We start from the raw sequence: 24,383 nt of genomic DNA, 5'->3' as shown, positions 1-24,383 counted from the left end.
GACAAAGACAAATTTTGGACTGGATTGAAGGAAACAAGTTATAAGCAGAGAGAGAGATTTGTGAGAACTGACTGAAGCAGAACACAAGAAAGGGTGTAAAGGGCAGACGAGACAGTCCAGTGGGGTTCCATGGAGAGTGAGAACTAAACTGAAGGACGAGATATTTAAGGGGTAAGAAGTAAAACCTTATTTCGCTGCAAGCCTCCTCAATCCTGCAGAGGCAAAGGATGTTAATAGCAACCCAGAAAATATTTAACATTTCTTGGTGGAGCACAAAAAGCACATAGTTTCATTTTTTAGTTTATTTAATTTCCCGTTATCAATATTTTCAATGGGCAGATATTATGCAGACTATTTAAAATAAATGTATTAAAACTGATTTGTGCATGTTATTTGTAGGTATACACGTCTTAAAGTGCATTTTAACCGCTGACTTCATCTATATATTGTGAATAAAAATCTATTTTTATGCTTAAACAAAAAAGCAGTCATCTACCACTTTACAGACTAACAAAAATCACTTTTATGCTTATTACACCACAAAGTAGAAGAAAAATTAGACAACAGCAGTGTATTGTGGATACATGTTCATGTATTTTAGCTAAAAATATATGTATGATTTATATTCCTCACTTAAATTAACTGGTTAATGATGCATAGATTCTATTGTTCTTTCATTCATATCTCAATACTGTGTAATTTAATTCAAGGCAGAATCAGAATTGCTCTCTCACATCCTCTGCAAAGCAGTGTAGCTCTCTTCTCAAACTTTAGTCATGGAGCTTTGATAGGTACTGCCAAGCCTTACTCTAGTATTAGACCATACTTTATAAGAGGAAGGTTAGATCCATACAATCGTCTTCTGAGTTCTCTTAGGCTATGTCTGCACAAGAGCGTTTTGTCAATAAAACATGTGGCGTGTCCACAATCTCAAAGTGTTCTGTTGACAGTAAATCGAAAGAATGTGGCACTTCTGTTGACAGCGCTCTGCAGCTCCCCCATGAGGTAGAATGCCTCTGTTGAAAGCATCTGTCTACAGAAAGCTGGTCTGGATGTTCGGGGGGAGGGGGAGCTCTCTGTGAGAGACAGGGTTTCCAGGACAACAGCCAGACCTGTCTGCTGTGCTTCCAGTTGGCCATTTTGTCGAGAGAGCAGCCAGGCAATCCAGCCACTCTGTCAACAGAAAAGATCATTTGAAGGCACTTTACCAATATAATCATCAACACAGCCTCGGGAGAATCCTAAATATCTCCTGAAAGAAACAAACATGACCAGCACTGAAGCCATGATCACTCATCAACAACTTCGTTGGACCAGCCATGTGGTTCAGACATCTGATCGGCACCTCCCAAAACAGATTCTGTTCTCTGAGTTGGAGGAAGGACAGAGGAGCACTGGGGGCCAGCAGAAGCAATCTGAGGACATCCTGAAGGCACACATGAAAAAGAGCAGCATCACTGTCAGCACTTGGGAGAAACTTGCCCAAGACCATCCACAGTGGAGAAAGGTTATCCATAAAAGGGTGGCACAATTTGAGGGGTCTCTCCACAGTGCTGATGAGGAGAGGTGGAGAAAAAGAAGAGAGCACCAGAAACTGTCCCACACCCCTCCAACAGCTACCAACACTTCCCCTTCTGTAATAAGATCTGCTGCTCCAGAATTGGGCTGATCAGCCATCAATGGACTCACAAACGGAGGGTGACGTGAAGACATCATAATTCTTACCAAGTGACTGTTATGAAAAAAACATATCTAGGGTGGTAAGACTACAGAATGAAGATCTTACAAAACTTCTGTTGACAGATCACAGCCAGACTGCCAAGCAGATTGAAAGAGCGATCTGCTGTGTCAATAGAAAGCAGCCAGACTGCCCAGCTATACCAATGCTGAATCATTGCAGCTCCCGGGAGATAACTGCTGGGTGCCTTTCGGGTCACTCACTGTCTGGATTATCCGTTAGAGTCCAACTATTCCAAGTTCCAAAGTTTACTGTTCAGTTTCAACGGCACAGAGGTGAACTCACTGGACACAGTTATCCAGTCAAGGGGGTTGCGGTGGACTATTTTTAGGGCACCTTTTCTAGTTCCCTCCCCATGAAGGGTGAGCAGAGCAGATCCGATCCTAAAATAGGGCTGTTCAGTTGACGATGCCACATGCAGACCATTCTACCACCTCAGTCCTTGAAACAGAATGACTGATCATACAACCACCGCCTGCATGATGTTTCATGACCAAGCACTTCCAGATTTCATAATCTTGCTCCTGTTGCCATTCACCAATTGCCTAAGGGCTTAAGTTTAGGATAGTAGTTTGCAGAGGAAGGCGCCTCTGTGTGACTTCTTTTAACATGGGGAGACGTTGCATTGCAGCCACCACATGCTTTTTGATGGATAGAAGGCTCAGGTCCAATGGCATGGGATCCATGACAACCGGGAGTCTCCTGTATGCTCCAGCCTTCATCTGCCTTCACAGTTGTTGTAGCATTATGTTTGCTGTCCTTTGCCTCTTCTGCCATTGAGGACTTTAAGATCATTTTTTGTCTGGACCCTTCCCCAATCTTGCTGCAATGGGAGACCCTGCTAAGAGTACAAGACTCCCTGCAGCTTCGCTCTTGGGTACATTGGAACACACAAGCTCACTCACCACAACAGGGTGATGATCCGAAAAGTGAACCTAGATATGTAACCTTCAAATAGAATACCCACCTACTGCTCATACAGTCAACCACAGATAATTTTAGCACTTGTATGAAGTTTGTGACAAGCTTTTATGACAGAGAAAAACATTTTAGATCTTGGGCGGTAATCTCACTGAAGAAACAGATTGTTTCATATTCGGTCTCAGAATGAGTCATCAATGGAATATTGGTTAAATAATTCTGGACATTACTGAGTGCTTCAGTGGTTAAAAGCACTCAGACATTGCTGCAAACTATAGACACTTTTTCTGAACTAAAATTACTTATTTTTAAACCTGAACATGTCATAATATCACCTTTACTGCCAACACCACATCCTAAGCAACACTTGTAAATCATCAAAACGTAAAATGTATGAAAGCTTAAAGACCAGGTGTGAGAGCATCATTTCTGCTCTGGAACCTTTTTACCATCTAAAAAATTCAGTGAAATAAAGGGGAAATACAAGTCGCATATCCAGATACAGAGGATTCCCCTAGAGTAGGAACTTGGGAAGGTCACTTTTCAAGGAACTTCTTGTAAAAAGGTGCTCAGAAGGAAACAGCTACAGCTTACAGCATTGAGAAAATTCTGAGTCCTCCAAGGCTGGGTAAGTTACTACAAGGGCCTCTCTAAAACTTGTGTTCACAGATGGGCTGCAAGTTATGTTATTCATTTTAAAGGTGCTACGCAGTTAAAGTTCATTGTCAATGATACGTGTCTAGTGACTGCCACTCACTTACGAGAGCTGGCTCTTAAAAGACACCAAACTGATCTTTTTTGGCCATGCTGGTCTACTGAGAGGCTTAAAAGTGAAGCCACACAATGCACTTCATTAAATAATATATTTTTCTCTAAATGTGAAGGATCCTGAATATTCTTGATGTCCTTCACTGGCATTCAACGGCTATGAATTAGATTATTGATGAAAGTAGCTTGCGCAGTTGGGAAAGGCCACTGTGCATAGTAAGAGAGAAGAATAGGAGTGTTCCAATGTAGGGTTGGAGAAAGGAGCTAGGCTTTACTTAAAATTAAAATCCTGCCGCCACATGGCAACAATTTTTAACAAAAACTAGTTTAAATTTAATATTTTGGGTGGAGGAGAATTTGAATCAACAGATTATAACTATGATATTATAACCCTGTTTGCAACACTTTGGCCATTTCTACACAGGCCACTTCCGAGCATGCTAATACACAGAGCGAAAGATGCTAATGAGGCATGGATGCAAATTCCCCTCACCTCATTAGCATAATGTCATGTAATTCAGAGTTCTGAAGACTGTTCTTGGGAAGAAGGGGAAGAATTTTTGGGAAGAAGGGGCCTCCGGAAGCTCCCCCCCGGGGCCACGCTTCTACACGGCGTTTTGGAGTCTGGAAGAATGGTCTTCCAGACTCCAAATCACGTGACGTTATGCTAATGATGCAGGGGGAATGTGCACCCGTGCCTCATTAGCATCTTTCGCTCTGTGTATTAGCATGCCACTGGAAGTGGCCTGTGTAGAAACGGCCTTTGAGAAATAATTTTTTTCCAGATTGTTCAAGAGGAGCATATAATCTTCTCTTACTACTTTATTGTTTATGAATTAATGGACTAGCATATTATGTTCAAATATAGAACAACTTTGATAAGCCTGGAGATTACCTAGCTCCTATGCTGTGGTATTGCTAAAATTTAAAACAGTGAAAAGCACCCACATATTTAGTTAGTAAAAAGTTTACTTCTTGAACTCCAATAGCAATATTTGAAATTTATAGAACCTCAGAAGTGAGACAATATGATCAAGAGGACAGAAATCTATTCAAATATTAGCAATATTTTTTCATCCAGCAGCAGGATTTGCCTGAAGATCTGGGGTGATTCCTATTATTAATATCCTTTTAATGGCTAAGCTGGTGGTTAATATCACATTTAATTAGTATTTTTTCCCCTTAAAGCAATTTTTAATCTCAGATTAGCTCTGAGTTTAACTTTATACCTTTTTATAATAACTAACATTTTCCAGTGACAAACAGCCTTAAAATTTTTTTTTGGAATACTCTGAAAAAAAGGTTCAAGTAGTACAGTATGAAACACAGGTTCATGTTTTCTACATATTGTAACTGGCATTATACAGTAGATTCCCGAATTACATAAGTGTAAGTCACATTTCCCGCACAAGTCAGCGGAGCCAGGAAACTGATGAGGGCAGCAGCCCTGGTCAGTTTCCTGGCTCCTCTCCACTTGCAGAGCTGGGAAATTGACTCTCCTCCTCTCTGCTGCCGCCACTGACAGGAATGGGGAAACCTCTCCTGTCAGTGGCGGTTTCCCTGCTTCTGTCAGGGATGGCAGTCATGTTAACCCAAGACACATGCAACTTGGTTGCACGTATCTAAGGGGTTTACTGTACTTTCCTTTTATCCAGATTGTTGTAATATATTTAAAACGTACAATAGCAATACTATAGTGAATAGTTTCTTTTTTCTTTATCTCTCTCTCTTTTTTTTCCACTATTTTTAAATTTTTCTTCTCTTCTACTACTCAAATGTTTATTGCTCCTGCAAATTTAACTTGTTCACAGCACACTGAATGAGTTAGGAACAAAAGGCAAAAGAGTTAATTTATTTTAATTCAGGAGCTCTCTTCTTATTCTGCATGATTTTGCCCATGCCCATCTGCCTACTTCACACCAAAAGCATATATATACTTCCACCTTTTATTTTTTTTGTTTTAAAATTCTGAGTACATTAGACAAAAACTTTACAAAAATGCTTTAATTAATTATGAGCAAAATACCAGTGAAAACCAGGTGACTTCTGAACAGATACTATATCACTGTACTGGACTATACACAGAACTCTAGCTGCCTACAACATTAAAAATTCTTCTTATCCTCTCTCTAGAATATAAGCAATGCATCAGCATAACTATCAGTCATTTTCTTCCAAGCAGTAGCTAGATGTTCAGTCCATTTAAAAAAGAATCGCTTGGATCCATTATTTGAAATCTGTGTACTTAACAATGGGGAGACTATTGTTCACAACAAAGATAAAAGTACAGCATAAACCAAGTGCCTTACCTTTACGTCCTGGGTATACATGAGGGTAATATTCATAGTAAAGATCAGGTTGATCCAGGTTTCCAAATGGTTCAAATTCCACTTCAGCATTTTGGAAAAGATTCAATTTCACCAGCAGTGCTAACCTCACAAACCAGAGCTAAGATGGAAACAGATATGAAAATTTCAAGTCACCTATTGGCTTCTAAATTGTAAACGGAACTTAAAAATTACTTTCTATGTTTGAATAATTTCAGGTATAGTAAAATAAACAGTGAAAAAAATAATCTCAGATCTAAATGAGTTGTCACATAGCAATTTTGAAAAAGTTAACAAAGAATAGAACCCAGGAAAATGATATTTTGATCAGGTGATGTATTAGACATTTGAGTGGATATTTCCAAAGAGATCTGTATCGAGCTAGATGGAATAAGGAGGCCCAAAGGTCCAAAAACAGCATGGAAACTGTCCAATACTGAACAATTTTAAACAATGACTGGGGTTTGGTATACTGCGGGCTTAGCCTGTTTAGTACTATAAATGAATGCACAAGTAAAAGTGAAAAGCAGTAAAAGCACCTGAAATGTCAAATGTTAAGGCTTCCATTTTAACAACATCCATGATATCTTTACTGTTAACTGAAGAGAGTTTTCAAAAAACAAAACCAAAAAACCACCCTCCCCATCAGAGTCTCTCAGACAGTATCAAAGATGTTAACAATTACATCCTGTTTGTGACACTATATGACTAAAATATGACTAACGGTTTGCTGAGCATGATAAACCTATTTGCATTCATCTATCATTTTAGCATCTGAAATTATGCATAGTGACTGTGTATCTGTATTTCATACTAATTTGCTAGTGTGGTAACACCCACAATGTAGTTTACATCCAGTCTAGCCAGCACACCTTGAATGAGGTATTCTAATTAATGGCCCATCAATAAATACGATGGGCCATGGAAAAAGCTTGTCTCTGCCACATGGACTTTCCTATGGACATTCTAGCAAGAATATAGGTAGTAGTTCTGCAATCATTCATTGACACCTGGAAGGTCTTTTGACTAGATCATGGGATACTCAACTCCATCTTCTGCCTGTACTTTTCCACAATCTGTGCTGAGGGCTTGGCTTGGAATAAAAGTTTCCCTCCACATGGCAGAAGATATAAAAGGCCCTGGAAACATCTTCATTTTCCATCTTTCCTGCTCTGATCTCTGGGCTATAGACTTATGCTAATAGCAGCCTTAGGGACTCTGGACCTTCCGTTCATTTGGAAGCAACCAGACTTAACAAGACAGCAGTTTACATCATCGCTGCTTTAAGCACTTTGCAGTTATTGTATGCATTCAATTCCTTTACCAATTTTAACTCTCACCCTTCTTTTTTTTTCTTATAGAAACAGTGGTATAAATTGCCAAGGGAAGGTGTGGAATCTCCATCGCTGGAGATATTTAAGAACTGGTTAGATAGATGTCTATCAGGGATGGTTTAGACAGTACTTGGTCCTGCCGTTAGGGCAGGAGGGTGGACTTGATGGCTTCTTGAGGTCCCTTCCAGTCCTAGTATTCTATGATTCTATGATAAACCTTCAGGTATTAGACGCTAAGTCTACATCTACACTTGGGAAAAACTGCGAAATGGCCATGCTAATGGCCAAATCAGAGAATACTAATGAGGCGCTGAAATGAATATTCAGTGCCTCATTAGCACGCTGCTGACCACGGCACTTCGAAGGTGCTGTGTTTTGCATGTGCTCAGCTCGTCTACACGGTGGTTCTTTCAAAAGGACCCTGCCAACATCAAAATCCCCTTAGTTCTATCAGCTGATTTTGATGTCTGCAGGGTCATTTCGAGAAGGACCCCCATTTAGATGAGCCAGGCTGTGGCTGCCGTTATGCTAATGAGGGGCTGAATATTCACAGCAGTGCCCCATTAGCATATCCTGAAGTGTCCCACTAGCATCACCCTTTTGAAAGGGAGGGGACTAGTGTAGACATAGCCAGAATGAACAAGGAGAAGATAAAGGAATAAAAGGAAACAAGACAGGGAAAGTGTGACACAGCCCTCTGGCTCTCCTGTGGTCCCCAAACTGCTCAGAGACCCCAGTGCTTGTCAAAAACCTTATGTAGTTTACTTACAGTGTTAGTTCCCACAGCTTCCTCTTTTCACAACTTCAGTAATGGAAGGGTTTGTGCCATGATGAGCGGCCCTGAAATTTCCCCACCCTGATTCATTGCTTGCTGTTCCCCTTCCCGTCTGGGAGGAAGGGAAAAGTGCACAGTTTGCTGCATTCTTCACTGCCTGGGGAAGGCACATGGCAGGCATGCTGTGCACTTTGCTCTCACTCCCTCACAGGAAGAGGAAATGGCTGGGGGTGAGGAAGGGCTCTAGGCAGGGGGCTTGTGCATGTGAGGAGGGGAGCAGGAGTCTAGGCAGGGAGCTGGGAGTGTGTGGGGCACAGGGCATGGAGTACATGAGTGGCTCAGGGCAGGGGGCTGGTTTGTGGGGGGTGTCAGAGACAGGGCTGGGGGGATTAGGAGGGTAGGTTTAAAAAACAATAATTTAAATCAAGCATGTACATTTTCCTTTTATTTAACAAACAAACAAGCAAGCAAGCAAGCAAGCAAGCAAGCAAACCCCACATCATTATTGACTTAAAGACCTGAGCTATGCTGGGTAAATTTATTAGTATAGGTTGAACGCCTCTAGTTTGGCAACCCTGGAGTCTGACAGGTACCAAACCAGAGAATTTACCGAACCATAGGAAGTCAATATTTTCTAGCAGGATTACCAACAGTTCCACTGCTTACGGGGCTCTTAGAAAATATTTAGGGGGTAAATTAGAGATAAGTAACACCACCAAACACTGATAGCCAGGACTGGTGGCTGTAAACAAACTTTATGGGACCATGGGAAACTTGGCCACACCCATGGTAAGGGGACATTTGGGTAGCTAAAATCATGCTGGACCCCAGTTGCTGGACCAGAGATTTCCATACTGGAGATGTTCAACCTGTACTATATACAACTCTGCTCTAGTGGTCCTAGGAAGCCCAGAGCTCCTGAAACAAGCAGCACTCTTGGGAGAATTCTGTTCCAAAAATATAAAAATTCTGAAAAAAAAATCTGCAGACATTATTTTAAAATTCTGAATACTTTATTTGCCGAAATAACACAATGTAATCACTGTAGTTTTGATTATGTTGGTAATTCATTCCAAAATATGTTAGTAACTGCGTCTATAACAAAACAGACAACTAAAAAAGATTCAGGAAATGTTTTCTGGCAAACAGATTCCTTATTACTAGGCATATTAATATAGTATTTTGAGTAATAATCCATTTAAATGATAATACAGAAATTTATTTCCTGCACCCCTCAGAAGCTGTGGAAAGGCTTGGTGGGGGTCAGTGGTAACAGAGGAGCTGAAGGTTAGAGGGCAGTAATTGATGGAAAGGAGACTATATGTGACAATGGAGGATTTTTGGGTGTGAATGGGAGAAGTATGGAACATTTTTGTGGGGTCTGCAGGGAAATGTGAGGGAATTTACCCCATGTAGGCCTTGGCTCACCTCTAGCCCCTCATTCAGCCAGGCACATCTGCCCTGTCCCCATGTATCCCTGGTACCAACTCAGCCATACATTTGTTCCCATCCTCATATATCTCAGAACCCCCAAACCCACCCATCCCTCATCTCCTCCTCCACCTACTCCCACATGCCCCAGCAACCCCATTCCTGTTCAGCCCCCCACCCCAGCCTGTCCCTGACAATAGCCCTCCTGAACCCCAGTCTATGACCTCCCAACAGCCCTATGTGTTTCACAGTGTGCTCTCCCCATATCCCTTGCCTCCTGACTTGGCCCCACAGATAAGGGGCTGTGAGAAATGCAACCTCTTATTTTCCCTATCTGCAGCTAAGTAAGCTCCCAACCAGCAGCAGCGGCTGTCTCTTCTGAGGCCATAAAAGGTGCTGCAGCTCCTCTTTATTTATCAATTAGGCCTAGTTTGCAGCACACCAATTGTGGTCCATTGATGACCAGTTCCGTATTAGTTGTTTACCAGTCTTGATCATAAACACAGTTCTTGAGCTATATCTGTGGGCTTTTTTATTTTGACTAATTCAGTCTGTCTCCTTTTTGTGCTTTTTCCCAACATTTGGTAGTACAGGTTACTGTGACACTCTATAAATCTCTACTTACCTTCCACAGTTCACCTCATAATTAGGCTAGGTCCAGTTATCATAACAGGCCTATATTTCAAAACTTGTTCTAATCCTCATTAATTTTATTTATTACATCAGAAATTTCAGATAACTATAATTCAATAAATTCATATCTGAGGCTTGTATTTTCATTTTTTTCTGTTTTATGCAATTTTTAAAAATTGGCAATGACTTCCATGAAATCCATGAAATTCCAAGGTCTTGCTAGTTACTAGCAGAAAAGAATGAAAAGAGTTGTACCTGTTTTTAGCTAATCACATAAATCTGAACAGCTGCCATTTTCTATGAAGCTTTACTGATTTAAGATCTTAACGGTTAAGTTGTACAACTTACTTTAACATGATCACAACACATTTATACCATCAGAATCTACATTAGCTAAAATAAAAATATTATAATTTGTACAGACTATTAATTTTAAAGAATCATCATAATCTAATTATGACATCATGAACGGGGGCCTGTAACTTGCAACTCTTGAGCCACATGTGACTCTTAACATTTCTTTGTGGCTCCCAATGGTATAATTGCAAATGAAAAAAAAAATCCTGGTTATTTTCAGTAAATGGTGAATATCTAAAAGCACCAACATGAAATCATATCTAAATAATAAATGATAGGTGATTTCGAAAAATTGGATAAGTCCCCGTAGTGTCCTCCAGAGAGAGAGAGAGAAGGTTTGAGAGTGAAAGTCAGGAAGACAGTGGTACAAACACACAGACAAAGTGTAAGGAAACAGAATATGTAAAAAGGTTGTGAACATCCTGCAGTAAACATGTATTGCATTACAAATCTTTGTGTGTGTGCTGTTCTCAAAAAACTGGTTACAAAAAGTATGGTTTGACATTATTTATTAAGGGCCACCTCGTATTAACATGTATTGAGGCTCTTAAATTATTGAGTGCTCTTACCAAATTGAAAAAAAAAAAAAAAGGCTCTTGTTACTATTTTGGTTGCTGACCCTTGACCATGGAGGACTATAACAACATCAATCTCATTTTGAGATAGTCACATTACTCAAAAGAAATAAAGTGTTCTATATGCACATGTATGGAAACAAATAACTTTTAAGTAGTCATTTAAAATAAATTCTACTTTCATATAACTGGATGGGAGAGCTCTTTTGTGGACCACTGGTATAAAACTATAGATACTGATCCTGCAAAGGGATTTGCCTACACTCAAGCGTCTGCCCATGTGCATTCCTTAACCACAACACACGAATGTAAGGTGATCATACCTGCAAAGAATCCGTTGTATGATTAGTAGGTAGCCCACTTTTGCCATATCCTTGACCATGTGAAGTCAGAAGTCTTCCACACAGGTCAACCGCTGCTCTCCAGTTTTTGCTGTTCTGTGAAAAAGAATGAATTAACTAATCGACAAATGAGCTACTAAAATACAAAGCTGCTTATTCTTCTTGAAGCAATATCTAGCTACTAGTAAAAATGACAAGGTTGATGGAACTGGCCAGTAAAAAGCAGAATAATATTAATAAAAGCTGCATATGTAATTAGGCAAAAAAGCTGCATCTACACAGCCCCTCCCTTTTGGAACGGGCATGCAAATGTAGCTGATCGGAAATGCAAATGAGGCAAGGATTTAAATGTCTCGCACCTCATTTGCCTACTTCCATGCAATCTGGCTTCTGGAAGACTAAGCAGCCGTGTGGATGGGGTTCCTTCAAATGAAAACCCCCCTTTCGAAAGCACCCTTCTGCCTGAAAAAAACTGCCCTGAATTTGAAATTGATGAAAGGCAGCTGTAATGAGATGTTTCTCGCAAAAAGGTACAAGGAAAATGCCCCATCCCAGAATCAATCTACAGTCATAGCGCATCTGACTGTAGGATCATGGGTCACCTTTCTCTGTCAGATGAATGAGGTCTGCCCTTTTTAAAGTGAAAGTTATACAGATCAGGTGATGAATTATACCAATGGGCTAGCTTTTAATCTATGCATACCTGACCTCAATTCCTGATTTAATAAAACAAACCGAAACAAAACAAAACAAAAAAACCAAACCACCAAATCTGGCTCTTTCTGAGTCTTGGTTGGACAGCCATTCACTTCCCAAAACTACTATACAATTATGGAGATGGGTAATCTATTCTCAAGAAAAACTTTAGAGCTAGGTAGAAGCTATATTGCAGATAATATTTGTAAGGACTGGCAGAGTTGTCATAAGAAGGTTATATGATGGCTGTCCACAAGCTATCACCTCACTTTGCCCCAGACAGCAAAAATTAAAAATAAAAAATTACAACGTTGTTTACTGGAAGCATAAAAAACAGTTATTAAGTTAAAGACACAAGAAAAGTCAGACAAATCCAAAGCATCTATCAGACACAATTTTAGCTGTTCATGTAGAACTGTAAACAAAATACATATTCCTTGTGTCACTCAGGTCCTCCAGACTTAAAAAAAGATAGAAAATGGTTTGAAATAGCTAAATAAACTAAATTCTTTAAAAATAAAGGGAAGGGTTTTTTTTAAAGTACAACTTTCAACTTGGTAAATATGCTATATATTTGTAAACCAAACTTATGTTATTTGACAACATATACAAGAGCAAAACATTACATTTAGTATAAACAGTATGTCTAAGATTTTTTTTTCAAATAGAGACTGAAAGGGAAGTCATTAACTCTACATGTCCCACTATTAAAGTCATTAAAATGTCCCCTAATTATAACTTTCTCCCCTCTAAATTCCAGTGGTACATCACTCTGATGTTACTTAACAAAGTGCATCTAGTAACCCTTTCTTAGGCCAATCACAGAAATTATTGTTCACTAAAAGCAGTAATGTACTCAAATATAGCATTTGTCAAAAACTCAAAAATCTTAAAGATTGTAAATATGTTGCAATGGGAAATAGCAAAAGGGTATGTCATATCTAATAACAAATACTGTCACTTTTATTCTAAGGGAGGTAAAAAGTTAATCTGTGGAATGGTTGTGACTAACATAATTATTGTTTATATGTTCCAAGTGTTATGTTTACTTGCTACCATAAAACAAAGGAATGTTGCAAAGAGAGACTATAATTTATTTTTACTTATTACAGAGATAACTGTGCGCCAATGCACTAGAATAATAAAAATATTCTGAGAACTGAACATTGTGATTTATAGATTTCAGTTGAGATATAAATGCTTCTCACTTGTTAAAGGCTTGTAACTTTATTTACAAATTATCACTGCTACACCAGGTAGACAGATTTTAAGTACTGGTTGCTAAACTGCTACTGCATCTTTGTAGTCCTCAGTTCTGAGTTGCAAAAGAACCCTGTTTGATACCAGAACCTTTTATACTTCTCTACCAGTATTCTGTGGTATTCTAAAGCAGAAATGCAAAATACAAGCACTGCTCACGGGTCTGACAGTGAGATATAGATCCTTTCATCTACAAGTTATTGGCCTGTATCATCCTCAAGGCAGCTATGACCTGAGGTGAATACAATCTGTAGGCTATTTTGTGAGCTGACATGAATTCAGTTTTGTGATCTCAGACCAACTTCTGGGATCAGTTGTCAATGTCACTATAATTGTAACTGCTGTTTGGCAGTCTTACCAGAAAAGATGCGGGATTGGTGACTGAACCACCTTGTCATCTCTAGACGTAGCTCCTCAAGATCAAAGGTGAGGGACATTAGCAGGACAACAAGAGTAAAGTTGCAGAGTAACTCTTTAGTTTGTAACAGCTACAGAACACAGCTGTCAATCACAAGCACTAAATTTACCCTCAACATCTCCTTCTAAAAAGATTAAGGTGCAAAACATCTGTATTTTAAGCAAACACCTTGGGCAAAATCTTGACCCCAATGAAGTCAACAGAAAAATTCCCATTGACTTCAACAAGATAATGACATCCTCAGAACTAAGTAGTTAAGTGTTTTCTATACATGGCACCTTCTAGAATGTAGGTTCCCAAACTGGGGTGCATGAAGAAATTCCAGGGGGCAGGGTGCGAGGTGACCCATCCCCACCGTCAATGCTCTCCACCCCAAGAAAGAGCACACTCTGGCGTTACCGCCTGCAAAAATGGAGGTAGTGCCGGATTCCTGTGGCTTGGGGGAAGACCTGAAGCTACACGACACAGCTGGCATGTAAGGAAGTGCAGGCGCTGCTGCCCCATCCAAACAGCTGGCACGTTTCCTAAAACGTCAGGTCTGTTGTCTGCTGGTGACTTCCTTCCGCCTGGTGCCTTTCTGTGTGGGAGGCAGGGGGAACTGGGAGTCCCAGGTCTGCACCAGCTCCAACTGTTCAGACAGCAGAACCCGATGAGTATAGGTTCCTCATCCCTCCTATAAATAAAGACAATGCTGAAACGTTTGTGTTGGACTGTAGCCAGACACGAACCCCCCATTTGGCCTTTTCTTCTTCTCCCCCCTACTGGGAGAGACAGAGAGAGACAAAGGAGGAGACAGGCAGCCTTTGATGCCCTGGGAACGCAGGTGTGCTGTCACCCAGACTCTCTACCATACAGAGAAACCAGACAGTGAGTGGGCTAGCTAATGGCTGCCCTTCTGGCTGATATTGGTAATTAACATGCCTGATCACTGCCCCAGGAAGAACGGAGAACCTCCGCCCATCACCTCCAAGGTACCCAATTGTCCACAATTCACAAACCTGGGGTTCAAACACATTCCTCCCCGATTGGGCACTTGAGACCAGGAAGAAGCCTATGCGACCAAAGGGGTATAAAGAGGGGTTTGGCAGCCCACCCCTTTGAGCTCCAATCACCTACACCTGCTAGCCAGGTCCGGTATTGACTCCCGAGACTGGGGATGCCTGGTTCGTATCTACTTCTTCCCGAGGGATTGAGAGAAAGATTCTGGGTCACACCGGATCTAGGAGGCAGGGGTAAGAATTACACCTGCATTACACTTCTTTCCTATAGGAATTGAGGGAAAGACTGTGGTTCCACCAGGTCTAAGAGGCAGGGGTGAAAATCACACCTGCAACATGCCTTTCTTGTGTACATATTACTTGTATTAGTTTAAGCTAGCTAGTTTGTCTAAAACTTTTCTTAAGTTAAATTGTGTTGTTTCCCCTTTAAAAACTGCAGGTACTAACTGTTTTTGGCTACAAACTGCTAAAAACCATTAGCCTGTCAATCAAGCCGTGGGAAGCTCTTACCTTATCTTTAAAACGCATTTACCATTTAGATCTATTAGAAAACTGTGATCGGCCATTATCTTTTACATAGAACTGTAGAAAATGATTATCTTGTCACTCAAACTCGGCGGCCATCTTGGTTTCATTCATAAAATTGGGCGGTCAGTCTAAAAACCCCTTTTACTTGCGGCAGCCGCTTCTGTTGTAAAATCGCTGCCAGCGGTTTTCCTATTAACTGCTGCTAAAGTTATAAACAAAAAGATTCACAATTGTTGTACTTTAATCATTTGACTTAGTTAAATTGTTTCTATCTTTGTATAAATAAAAACCAATTGTTAAAGCCTCTAATAAGTGTAATTTTCCTCTTGCTGCTGTACCCGAACTAAATGCAAACCAAAGAACCCAGCCTGCCCTGGCTGCTTAGCGTAGCTGCTGGTGCAGCATCACCCCCTTTGCCCCACCGGACCTTTAGCTGGCACCTGGGCAACGGCTCACATGGACAGAGCTCAAGAAAATATATGTATAGATCTTTTAAATATCATATTATGGCTACAATTAAGAAAAGGAAGTACAATGAAGACTACATTAAGTATGGCTTCATTACCATGGAAAAAAACAGGATCTATCATCCTCAATGCGCAGTATGCCACACAGTTCTCAGCAATGATTCCTTGAGACCTAGCTGTCTTGAGCAATGCTTGACGAAGAACCAAATTGCTTTGCTAGACAAACCAAAAGAGTTTTCTGCTGCTAAACTTCGAAATATGAAATGCATGAAGCTGGACGCTACTGGACATTTTCATCAAGTGTCAGCCAAAGCAGCAGACACATCTTATGAACTGTCATTGCTCATCACTAAAATAATTTTCCTTTTAATTTATAAAATAAAGTTTTCTCTCACATTATTGACATTTTCAAGTATGTTTCATTCATGTAAACACTTCAGAGTGAAACAGAAGTTCAAAAAATGAAAAATAACCTCTTTCCCTTCCCTCCTTCTCAAAAAAACAGTACAAAATAATATATGACAGTTTTCTATAATCTTGGTTTGTTCATTGACAAAGAAACAAACATGAAGAAACGTGAAGAGTAAGCAGAAGTGTAAAAATCTATAAACACGCATTACATACTCTCTTTTGAAACCATTCCTGATATGTTTTATTCCTGGGAGAATTCTGCTCCACTGCACATGCATGTTAAATAGTGTCTACTATATTTTTTCCTCTGCAGAACGTAGATGCTGCTGGACAGGTGCTGTGGTTACACCTTTTGCCCAACAGGAGCTGCCCATCAGAAGAGAGAACAGACAGCTAGAGAGGCTGCATTCCTGACAATAAGGCCAAATGAGCGGGCACCAGATAGAGTGGGGAACACAGAGCAACTGGGGAAACCACCAACTGGGGTTCAGAAGGGCGAGGGAGAGTAGGGGACAGGCTGGGGTATGGGCTCAGGAGCTAATGGAGTGACAGCACTAAATCGGAGGCTGATTAGGAGGTGGGATGCAAGACCACATGGGGGTAGGAGGGTTGCAGGGAAAGATATAGATGGGCACAGATGTGCCTGATTGAATGGGAGAGAGTAGGAATCAGCCAGGGTGTGTGTGCAAGGAACTCCCTAGCAATTCCCCCTCCTCCTGAAAAAACTGCTCACTTGTTCCCTACTTCTTTCACGTACACCCAGCAATTTTCCAAGTTCAGTCCAAGTCTCCTGCCCTCTTCCTCAGTTACCCCAGACTTTCCCACAACTTCGCACTGCTTCTGACAGGTGCAGAAGACATGTTTCTGTATTGTAGTGTAAACCAATTATACAAAAATCGTGTATTTAAATGCCTAGTAAGGAAACTAGTTGTAAAAAAAAATCCATGTTTTTTTTTTGGTCTGTACTGTTACAGGCACACTTGCTGACAGGTACCCTGAAACAAATTACCTAATAATTGAAAATGACATGATTATATTGTGTTATTTTGACAAAAAAAATGCAGAATTTTAAAATGGCATATGAAGAATTTTTAATTTTTGATGCAACATTCCCCTAGGAGTAAATTAAACATTTACAATAATAATTGATTAAGTGTACTATGCTAGGAATTTAACAAACCATTGTAATTTGTCCATGTTAAAATACTGATTATCATAGTGTGTCCTTTAAAAGCACAACTGCCAATCATAGGCTACAGTATTTTGTCTTTTAGTTTTATAGCAAACCATGAAGAGAGAGATACATACTTTAAGAATGTTAAAAGAGTTAACTGGTTAAACAAGAGTGCCTACCCAGTCAAACTTTTTAACTCAGCTCCTGCACAGTCCTGACGTAATGATTACCATCCAAGTAGCTACAGAGGAGTACAGAACTTAATAAAAAATAAATGATAAACATTTGAAGTGTTCTTACTTACAATTAGTTGTTTCAAGCCTACGAAAGACTGTTCTACAGAATTGGCATTTAAAACTTGTCTCTTCACTGCAGCTGGCTCACCCAAGAAACGGAGCATTAAGTCTTTTACTGCATCTCCCTGGGCAAGGAGAAAAGGCAACACATTTTTTTAACATATTTTTCTTTAAACTATATTCTAGTAACACAGAACTTTGAAAGAAAAGGCAAGTAAAATATTAATAAATATTTTTTCAATGAAAGTGGTTGTCTTTGAAGATACATTTTTGTAAAATGAATGGAAATCTTTGCGTATTTGAGACTTTTCAACAAAATGAAAAGTTTGACAATTATTTAGCATTACTTTCTATATTCATTCCTCACATTTTCAAGCATGCCAGAAAAACATGGTGTTTGCTCTTGTTTCTTGATTGGCTCCGCCTACTCTGTCCTCAGGTGAGAGACAGTCAATGCCATTGTGATTCATTATTTCAAAGCCTGGAAGGAGCAGGAAGAAAGCCTGTATGCTGGCCTCAGATGTAGTCTAAGGAAATTGGGTATTTGGGTTCACTGATCTGTCTCACACTTCTTCTCCCTTTCCTGCCCCCCTGCCCCACGGGCTTGGGGATGCTAGAAGGCAGTGGCCCTGCACGACTGTCCTTAAAATATTCTGGAAGGGAGAAAAGACCATTCTGCACACTTATCCGGGGCAGCGGTAGTAAGCTAGAGAACTAGCGTACAAGCCCAGGATGAGCTGCAGGATTGTGTGAACACAGAGGACAGTGTGGCCTGATGGAGTCCTCCCTAGGTTCAGATAAGCATCCAAACTTTGTGCATTGAGATTTCCTCATCACGAGATTTATGTTTGGCTATACTGAAGCTTGGCTTATGCCATGAGCTTACATGCAGTTTTGAGTAAAGTCTAGTTTAATGTGCGCTATTCAATGTAATATGGATACAGAAAGGCAGTTTTATATCATACTGTCACAGTCTAGCTATGGATGTTGGTTTAACAGCATGCCTTCATGCTTAGTTCATACTAACACTGGGATTTGCATTTTTCTTATATTATTTCTCTCATTGTTATAGGGTGAGGTACTTTGCTGGTCACAGCTCCATTGTGCTGTGGGAGAAGCACAGAAGGAGTCAATCTTCTCCAGCACCGAATTCCTCCACTGGAGAACTCCCTGTTGACACAAGAATGCTGCAGTTGGGTCCTGCCACCTGTGTCCATAATTTCCCAAATCTGGTATAGGAAAAGAAATATGGTGGATCAAAAGCTAATGGTACAATTTACAGCAAGAGTATATGTAACCCTGGGGGTGCTCTGAGGTCTTCCAGGGGATACATGAACTCATACAGATGTTTGCCTAGTTTTACAACAAGCTACATAAAAATCCACCAGCAAGTCAGTACAATCTAAGTTTATTCAGACAATGATTTGTTTCTACTGCTTCATATGCCTCACACTTAAATGTAACTTCAAAAGTTATTTTTGTAGTGTAGATACAGCCTAGAAGACTGATACTACCTGCCAGCAGGACACAACCTCAGCTATCCATATGGCTATTTTATATTTCGAAAGCAGAACTTTTGACATGGTGAGGGGCTGCCATTATGCAAATGAGGCACTGAATATGCACATCAGCACCGCACTGGCATTTTCAATCAGCTGTATTTGCATCCCCCTTCTGAAAGGGAGGGGCAGAGTAGACGTGGCCTAAATGTGTCCCAAAAACGGGGACAATGGGTGGTTTAGAAGAATGTTGATGACAGTCATTAAAAGTGACTGTCTGATGGCTATTTGGTGATCCTCTGTCTAGGTCTTTTTGAAGAAATATCTGCATTGTAATTATCTCTTAATGGGCAGCCTCCTTGGAACTTGAGCTCTGCGTCCCTCTGTGCCACATCCAAGGGGAGCTTGCAGGCTCCTCTGTTCTCTCTGTGCTCCTGTTTGGTGTCGGCTGACCAGAGTTGCTCAGCTGTAAATTATGCCAGTAATTCAAGTGTGCCAGTTGATCAAATATCAGTTAAATAGGAGTTTACTGTGCAATATTTCTATTCCAATTAATTTACTTGATAATAAGATAGTAGAAAGTCAGCAAATTTTCAGTAGGAGTTTTTTGTGATATTTTTGCATGTTTTTGTAAGTAGTTTTTAAGTGAGGTGTAACTTGGGGGTATGCAAAACAAATCTTACCCCTGAAAAGGGTACAATAATCTGGAAAGGTTGAATGGCATGTGTTTCAAGACCTCCGATTACCTTGGCACCATGTTTCTCAACCGGTGGTATGTGTACTCTTAGGGATACACGAGAGACGCCTGGGGTACTTTTCTTTTTAAAGAGGTACTTAATTAAAAAAAAGTTTGAGAAACACCGATCTAGACCAGTGTTTCCCAAACTTAAAACATCTGTGTACTTCTTTTGGGATTTTGGCCCTATTGGCATATCCCTTCTCTCAGTGCTGTCCCAGTACTTATTTCCTGATTTTTAGTAATTTACTTTCTGTTGCATACCCCTTGAAATCCTTTCGCGTACCACACTGTGGGAAACACTGACCTAGACCACAGTCAAGGCCACGTGTTCTATGTGGAATATTAACCTAAATTATGCAGCAGATACCAACATTTATGCAGCACTTTTATGTCTTCCGAGATTCCAAAATGATTTGTTTGGTATCTACAGGCTCTCTTTTCTTTGAAATTAACATTTTCTGCGGCAAATTAGTACTTCACATTTGGTAATGCTTCTCTCCTGATGTGTGGTTTACAGTTCAAGAGCACACACAAATATTGCAGTATCTGTAGCCCACGTTATACGGTGATATTAATGGATACAGCATTTCACAAAGTCTAAACACATTTTTATATAACCTAAAATCTATTTTAAACAATACTCACACAGGGGAGTCAGACTGTGTCCTAGCTATGCATCTGTCAGTGTTCATTTGAGGCAGAACAGGGGTGTCACATCTGGATCAAGTGAACTATTCACAGGTTAAGAAATGTGTCTTCTCTTTTCCTTCCTATTTTGGACAGAGGGACTTAAAATTTGAGTAGAAGGAGAAGGATCTAAATTCTTCATGCTTGTTGGTGGAAAATAGCTGACATGTGGCATCCTGCCTTGAACTATATGTTTCTGCTAAAATTACCATAAGTGAAAATTGTCAGGCTTCAGCACTGACATACAATTGATATAAATGGAGCAGTTCACATTTCTCAAAACTGTTTTTCTTATAGTGATAGAAAACAAATATTATAACATTTTGCAGTAGGAGGTGTTTGAGGCAGAGACTAAGGCTGTGGCCGCACTTGTCCAAAACTTGGAAATGGATATGAATATTCAGTGCCTCATTAGCATTAGGATGCTTCCAGCTGCGACACTTCGAAAGCGCTGCTTTCGAAAGCACGCAGCTCGGCGCGGCTACACAGGGGTCCTTTTTGAAAGGACCCCGCTGCTTTCGAAATCCCCTTATTCCCCTCCACTGAGTGGAACAAGGGGATTTGAAAGGAGCAGGGTCCTTCCAAAAAGGACCCTCGTGTAGCCACGCCGAGCCGCGCGCTTTCGAAGTGCCGCATCCGGAAGCGTCCTAATGCTAATGAGACACTGAAAATTAATTAGTAATCATTTGCATGGCCATTTCGAAGTTTTGGCCAAGTGTGGCCACAGCCTAAGTTACCCAACATTACAAAGGAAGACTGTGGCATAGCCAGCAATTTAATCCAGCTCTCTCATGGTCTATTCCAATGCTTTAACCACTGGGCATCCTTCTTCCACATATTTCATCATTACAAAACAGTGGAAGGGATTGCTACAGTAAGTTTTGCTGGACATTTCTGGAGGACACATGTTATGTAAGAGCCATATAAACATCTTCCCTGCACGACAGTTTAGCAATCTAATAACCATATACTTCAGAGAGTACCAAAATCATTTAGCCCTTACGATCTGCTAGGCTTTTCACTGACAGAGGATAAAGTTTAAAAGGAGTTATTAGATTTTTCTAAAAGCTGTAAAATTAAGCACAAATACAACAAACATAATCAAGTTCTGAATTTAAACATAAGTTACTCAGATGTCAGTTTGTAATGCACTTTAACTACTGTCTGCCACTGAGAATAAAACTTAGTGTCGCCAACACTGGCCAGCAAATTTAACTTGAGAAAATATTAGTTGCTGCTACCATCTAGAGTCTGAAGTGTAGAGAGTATAAACAGTGACAGTGGTGAGGAGAATCTAAATTTGCTAAAAAGGAAGCTGATTTGGGAGAAATACATTAAAAGAGCAAGAAAGGGGAAAAGAGTGGCAGCTGGCATAACAGAAGTCATTAAATGAGCAAGTAGGAAAGCAGGGGGAAAAAGAAATGAGGTGAGAAACACTGGCACGTAACAGAAGATAATGGCAGGGAGAATAAAGAATACATCAAATCAGGAGTGATCAAAAATAAGTAAGGATAACAAAAAGCCCAGAAAGCACCAGCTCGCAAGATTAGAGATACAATGAATGAAGAGCAGCTTGAGCAGTTTCGGTGACACAGTGTGATCTAATGGGACAGCAGCAGCTTGGAAGTCAGTCCAGACATGGGTTCTAATCCTGGCTCTGCCATTCATTTACTCTGTGATGCTGTGGAAGTTACTTCACCTGTCTATGCCTCTGTTACCCATCCTGGCTCCATCTACGCTAGCCCCTTCCTTTTGGAAGGGGCATAGTAATGAGTGAGTTGGGAAGATGCTATGAAGCGCTGCTGTGAATATGCAGCACCTCATTAACATAATGGGAGCCACCACTTTTGAATCACGCGCCGCCCTTGTAGGTGGGGGCTTTTCAAAAGGACCCCGCAGACTTCAAAAGCCCCTTCTTCCTATTTGGTTTTAGGAAGAAGGGGCTTTCAAAGTCGGGGGGGAGGGGGCGCTTTCAAAAGGTCCCTGCCTACAAGGGCGTGTGGCTGCCCTTATGCTAATGAGGTGCTGCATATTCATGGAATTACCTCATTAGTATCTTCCCAACTTGCTCATTACTATTCCCCTTCTGAAAGGAGGGGGTAGTGCAGACACGGCCCCTTTGTCTGACTTGCCTAATTCTCAGTGCTTTAAGGCAGACACTTTCTCTCAGTGTGATTGTACTGCCTCATGCAAACAGGGCGCCAATCTCAACTTACTATCAGAGAGGTAGCCATTTTAGTCTGTATCTTTGAGAACAACAAGAAGTCCTGTGGCACCTTATAGACTAACAGATATTTCGGAGCATAAGCTTTCGTGGGCAAAGACCCACTTCATCACATGCATGGGGGGGCGGCATTTCAGAGGGGTATTTAAAGAGTGGGGTCCCAGTAAAAGGGAGGGCCAGAGCTGACAAGAATCTCAACTTAGGTCTATAAGCATTATGGTAATATATATTCCTCAGGGAATTCTGCACCACTATGCAATGAAGAATCTGTATGGAATTAAAGCTCTTCCTAGAATTTTATTCTTCCCTGTAGAATTGATGCTGCAAAGTTGCAGACCACTAGTAGGGGCTGCTGGACCCAGCAAAGCCCAGCTCACAAATAGAGAACGCTTATGAGGGGAAAGGGGAAGCTGGAGGGTCCCAGGGTGCTGTAGCTCCCAACAAATCCTGAAGGAAGGGGCATGCATGAAATGCCATACAAGCCCAGGAATCAGCATCAAACTGTTTCTTTCTCTGGATCATTGGGCTCGGAGGATGATGGGAAGGAGGAGTAGAAGGTGTCTGGGATGGGGGGAATCCCTGGAGACGGGCTTTGGAGATACAAGTATCTGGGCTGAGGTGGATCCCACAGCTAGGCTGTGGGGCAGGGTGGGTAGTACAAGAACGCCTGAGACTGGAGGAGAAAAGTTTCCCCCAAGATGTATCCAGCTGGCATATATGACACATCCAGACTGAGGTACTCAACAGAAGCATAACAGAGAACAGGAACTGGGTTATCATAGGGGTTGCTTTAATTATTTGCTTCTGGGGGAACTCTGTTGTCTATAATGTTCTAGATGTACTTATTGATGGGTATTTTAAAATAAATTACCAAAATAATTAAAATGGTGTGATTATATTGTTTATTTTAATAAAATACGATGAATTTTAAAATCCAATGTACAGAATTTTTATTATTTTTGGTGCAGAATTCCTCCAAGAGTGCTTATACAAGATAACTGTCTATTCTACAAAAGTTACCCATTGCCAACAACAGGTGTCAGCAGTGGGTACAATTGAGCCAGTGTGAATATATTTTAGCTGCAAAGTGTCAAGGGCAGAGGTCAATATCATTTTAGTAATTGTGGCTAAAACCTGCGATTTGATGTACTGTATATAAATGAAGGACTCAACCTGAAACAGTGAAGAAGTCGAAGAAAGAAGACACATCAGTTTATTTAGCCCTTTTGTGTGTTTAAAGAGAACTCATCCCTCATTCACAAGAATGCATCCCTCAAAAGGGACAGAAATGGAAGAGTGGATATACAGGAGAATATTTGCACAAATATCTGAGAGAGTAAGAACTGTATGAAGAGAGAAAAAGGTATAAATGGATAATCAAAAAATGGAGGTATATGGGGAACGTCAGCTCAGAAAACAGGCAATAAGACTCACAGACTTTTGTGCAGAAGTGGAAAAAATACCCAATAAGTTACCTGAGTAAAAGTGCAGCTGTTTCACTTCTGGATACTTGCATACAATCAAGATGTGATGTGTGTGTGAGAGTGCATGTGTGCATGCACTTTTACTCAAGTGGATTTCCAGGGGGACAGCAGTGACTTGTACTTATGTACACACACACCCCACCACCTGCCCCCAGCAGTTGTACTTTTACTTAAGTAACTTTTTGGGTACTTTTTCCAACTCTGCTCTTGTCTATATGATTCGGGGTCAAATTCAGTTCCGTTTAGCTCTGAGTTGCCAACTTCTTGTAGCTGTTGGAAAACCTATGGGAAAATAGTTGGTG

The 24,383-nt window shown here is 40.6% G+C and overlaps 1 protein-coding gene across 1 annotated transcript in view; it reads right to left on the bottom strand.

Annotated features, from left to right (window-relative positions):
* Positions 1–24,383, bottom strand: part of TRAPPC12 (trafficking protein particle complex subunit 12) — a 106,388-nt gene that overhangs the window by 73,677 nt on the left and 8,328 nt on the right. The window contains exons 3-5 of the mRNA XM_074991215.1: positions 17,457–17,573; positions 11,183–11,296; positions 5,737–5,875 (exon numbers count right to left, since the gene is read on the bottom strand). Of these exons, the coding sequence (XP_074847316.1) occupies positions 5,737–5,875; positions 11,183–11,296; positions 17,457–17,573 (370 nt within the window). The remainder of the gene's footprint in view (positions 1–5,736; positions 5,876–11,182; positions 11,297–17,456; positions 17,574–24,383) is intronic.

The sequence above is a fragment of the Carettochelys insculpta genome, chromosome 3 (assembly GCF_033958435.1).
Source record: "Carettochelys insculpta isolate YL-2023 chromosome 3, ASM3395843v1, whole genome shotgun sequence".
Lineage (NCBI taxonomy): Eukaryota > Metazoa > Chordata > Testudines > Carettochelyidae > Carettochelys > Carettochelys insculpta.
The sequence above is the reverse complement of the archived record's forward strand: the minus strand, read 5'-3'. Positions and strand labels throughout refer to the sequence as shown.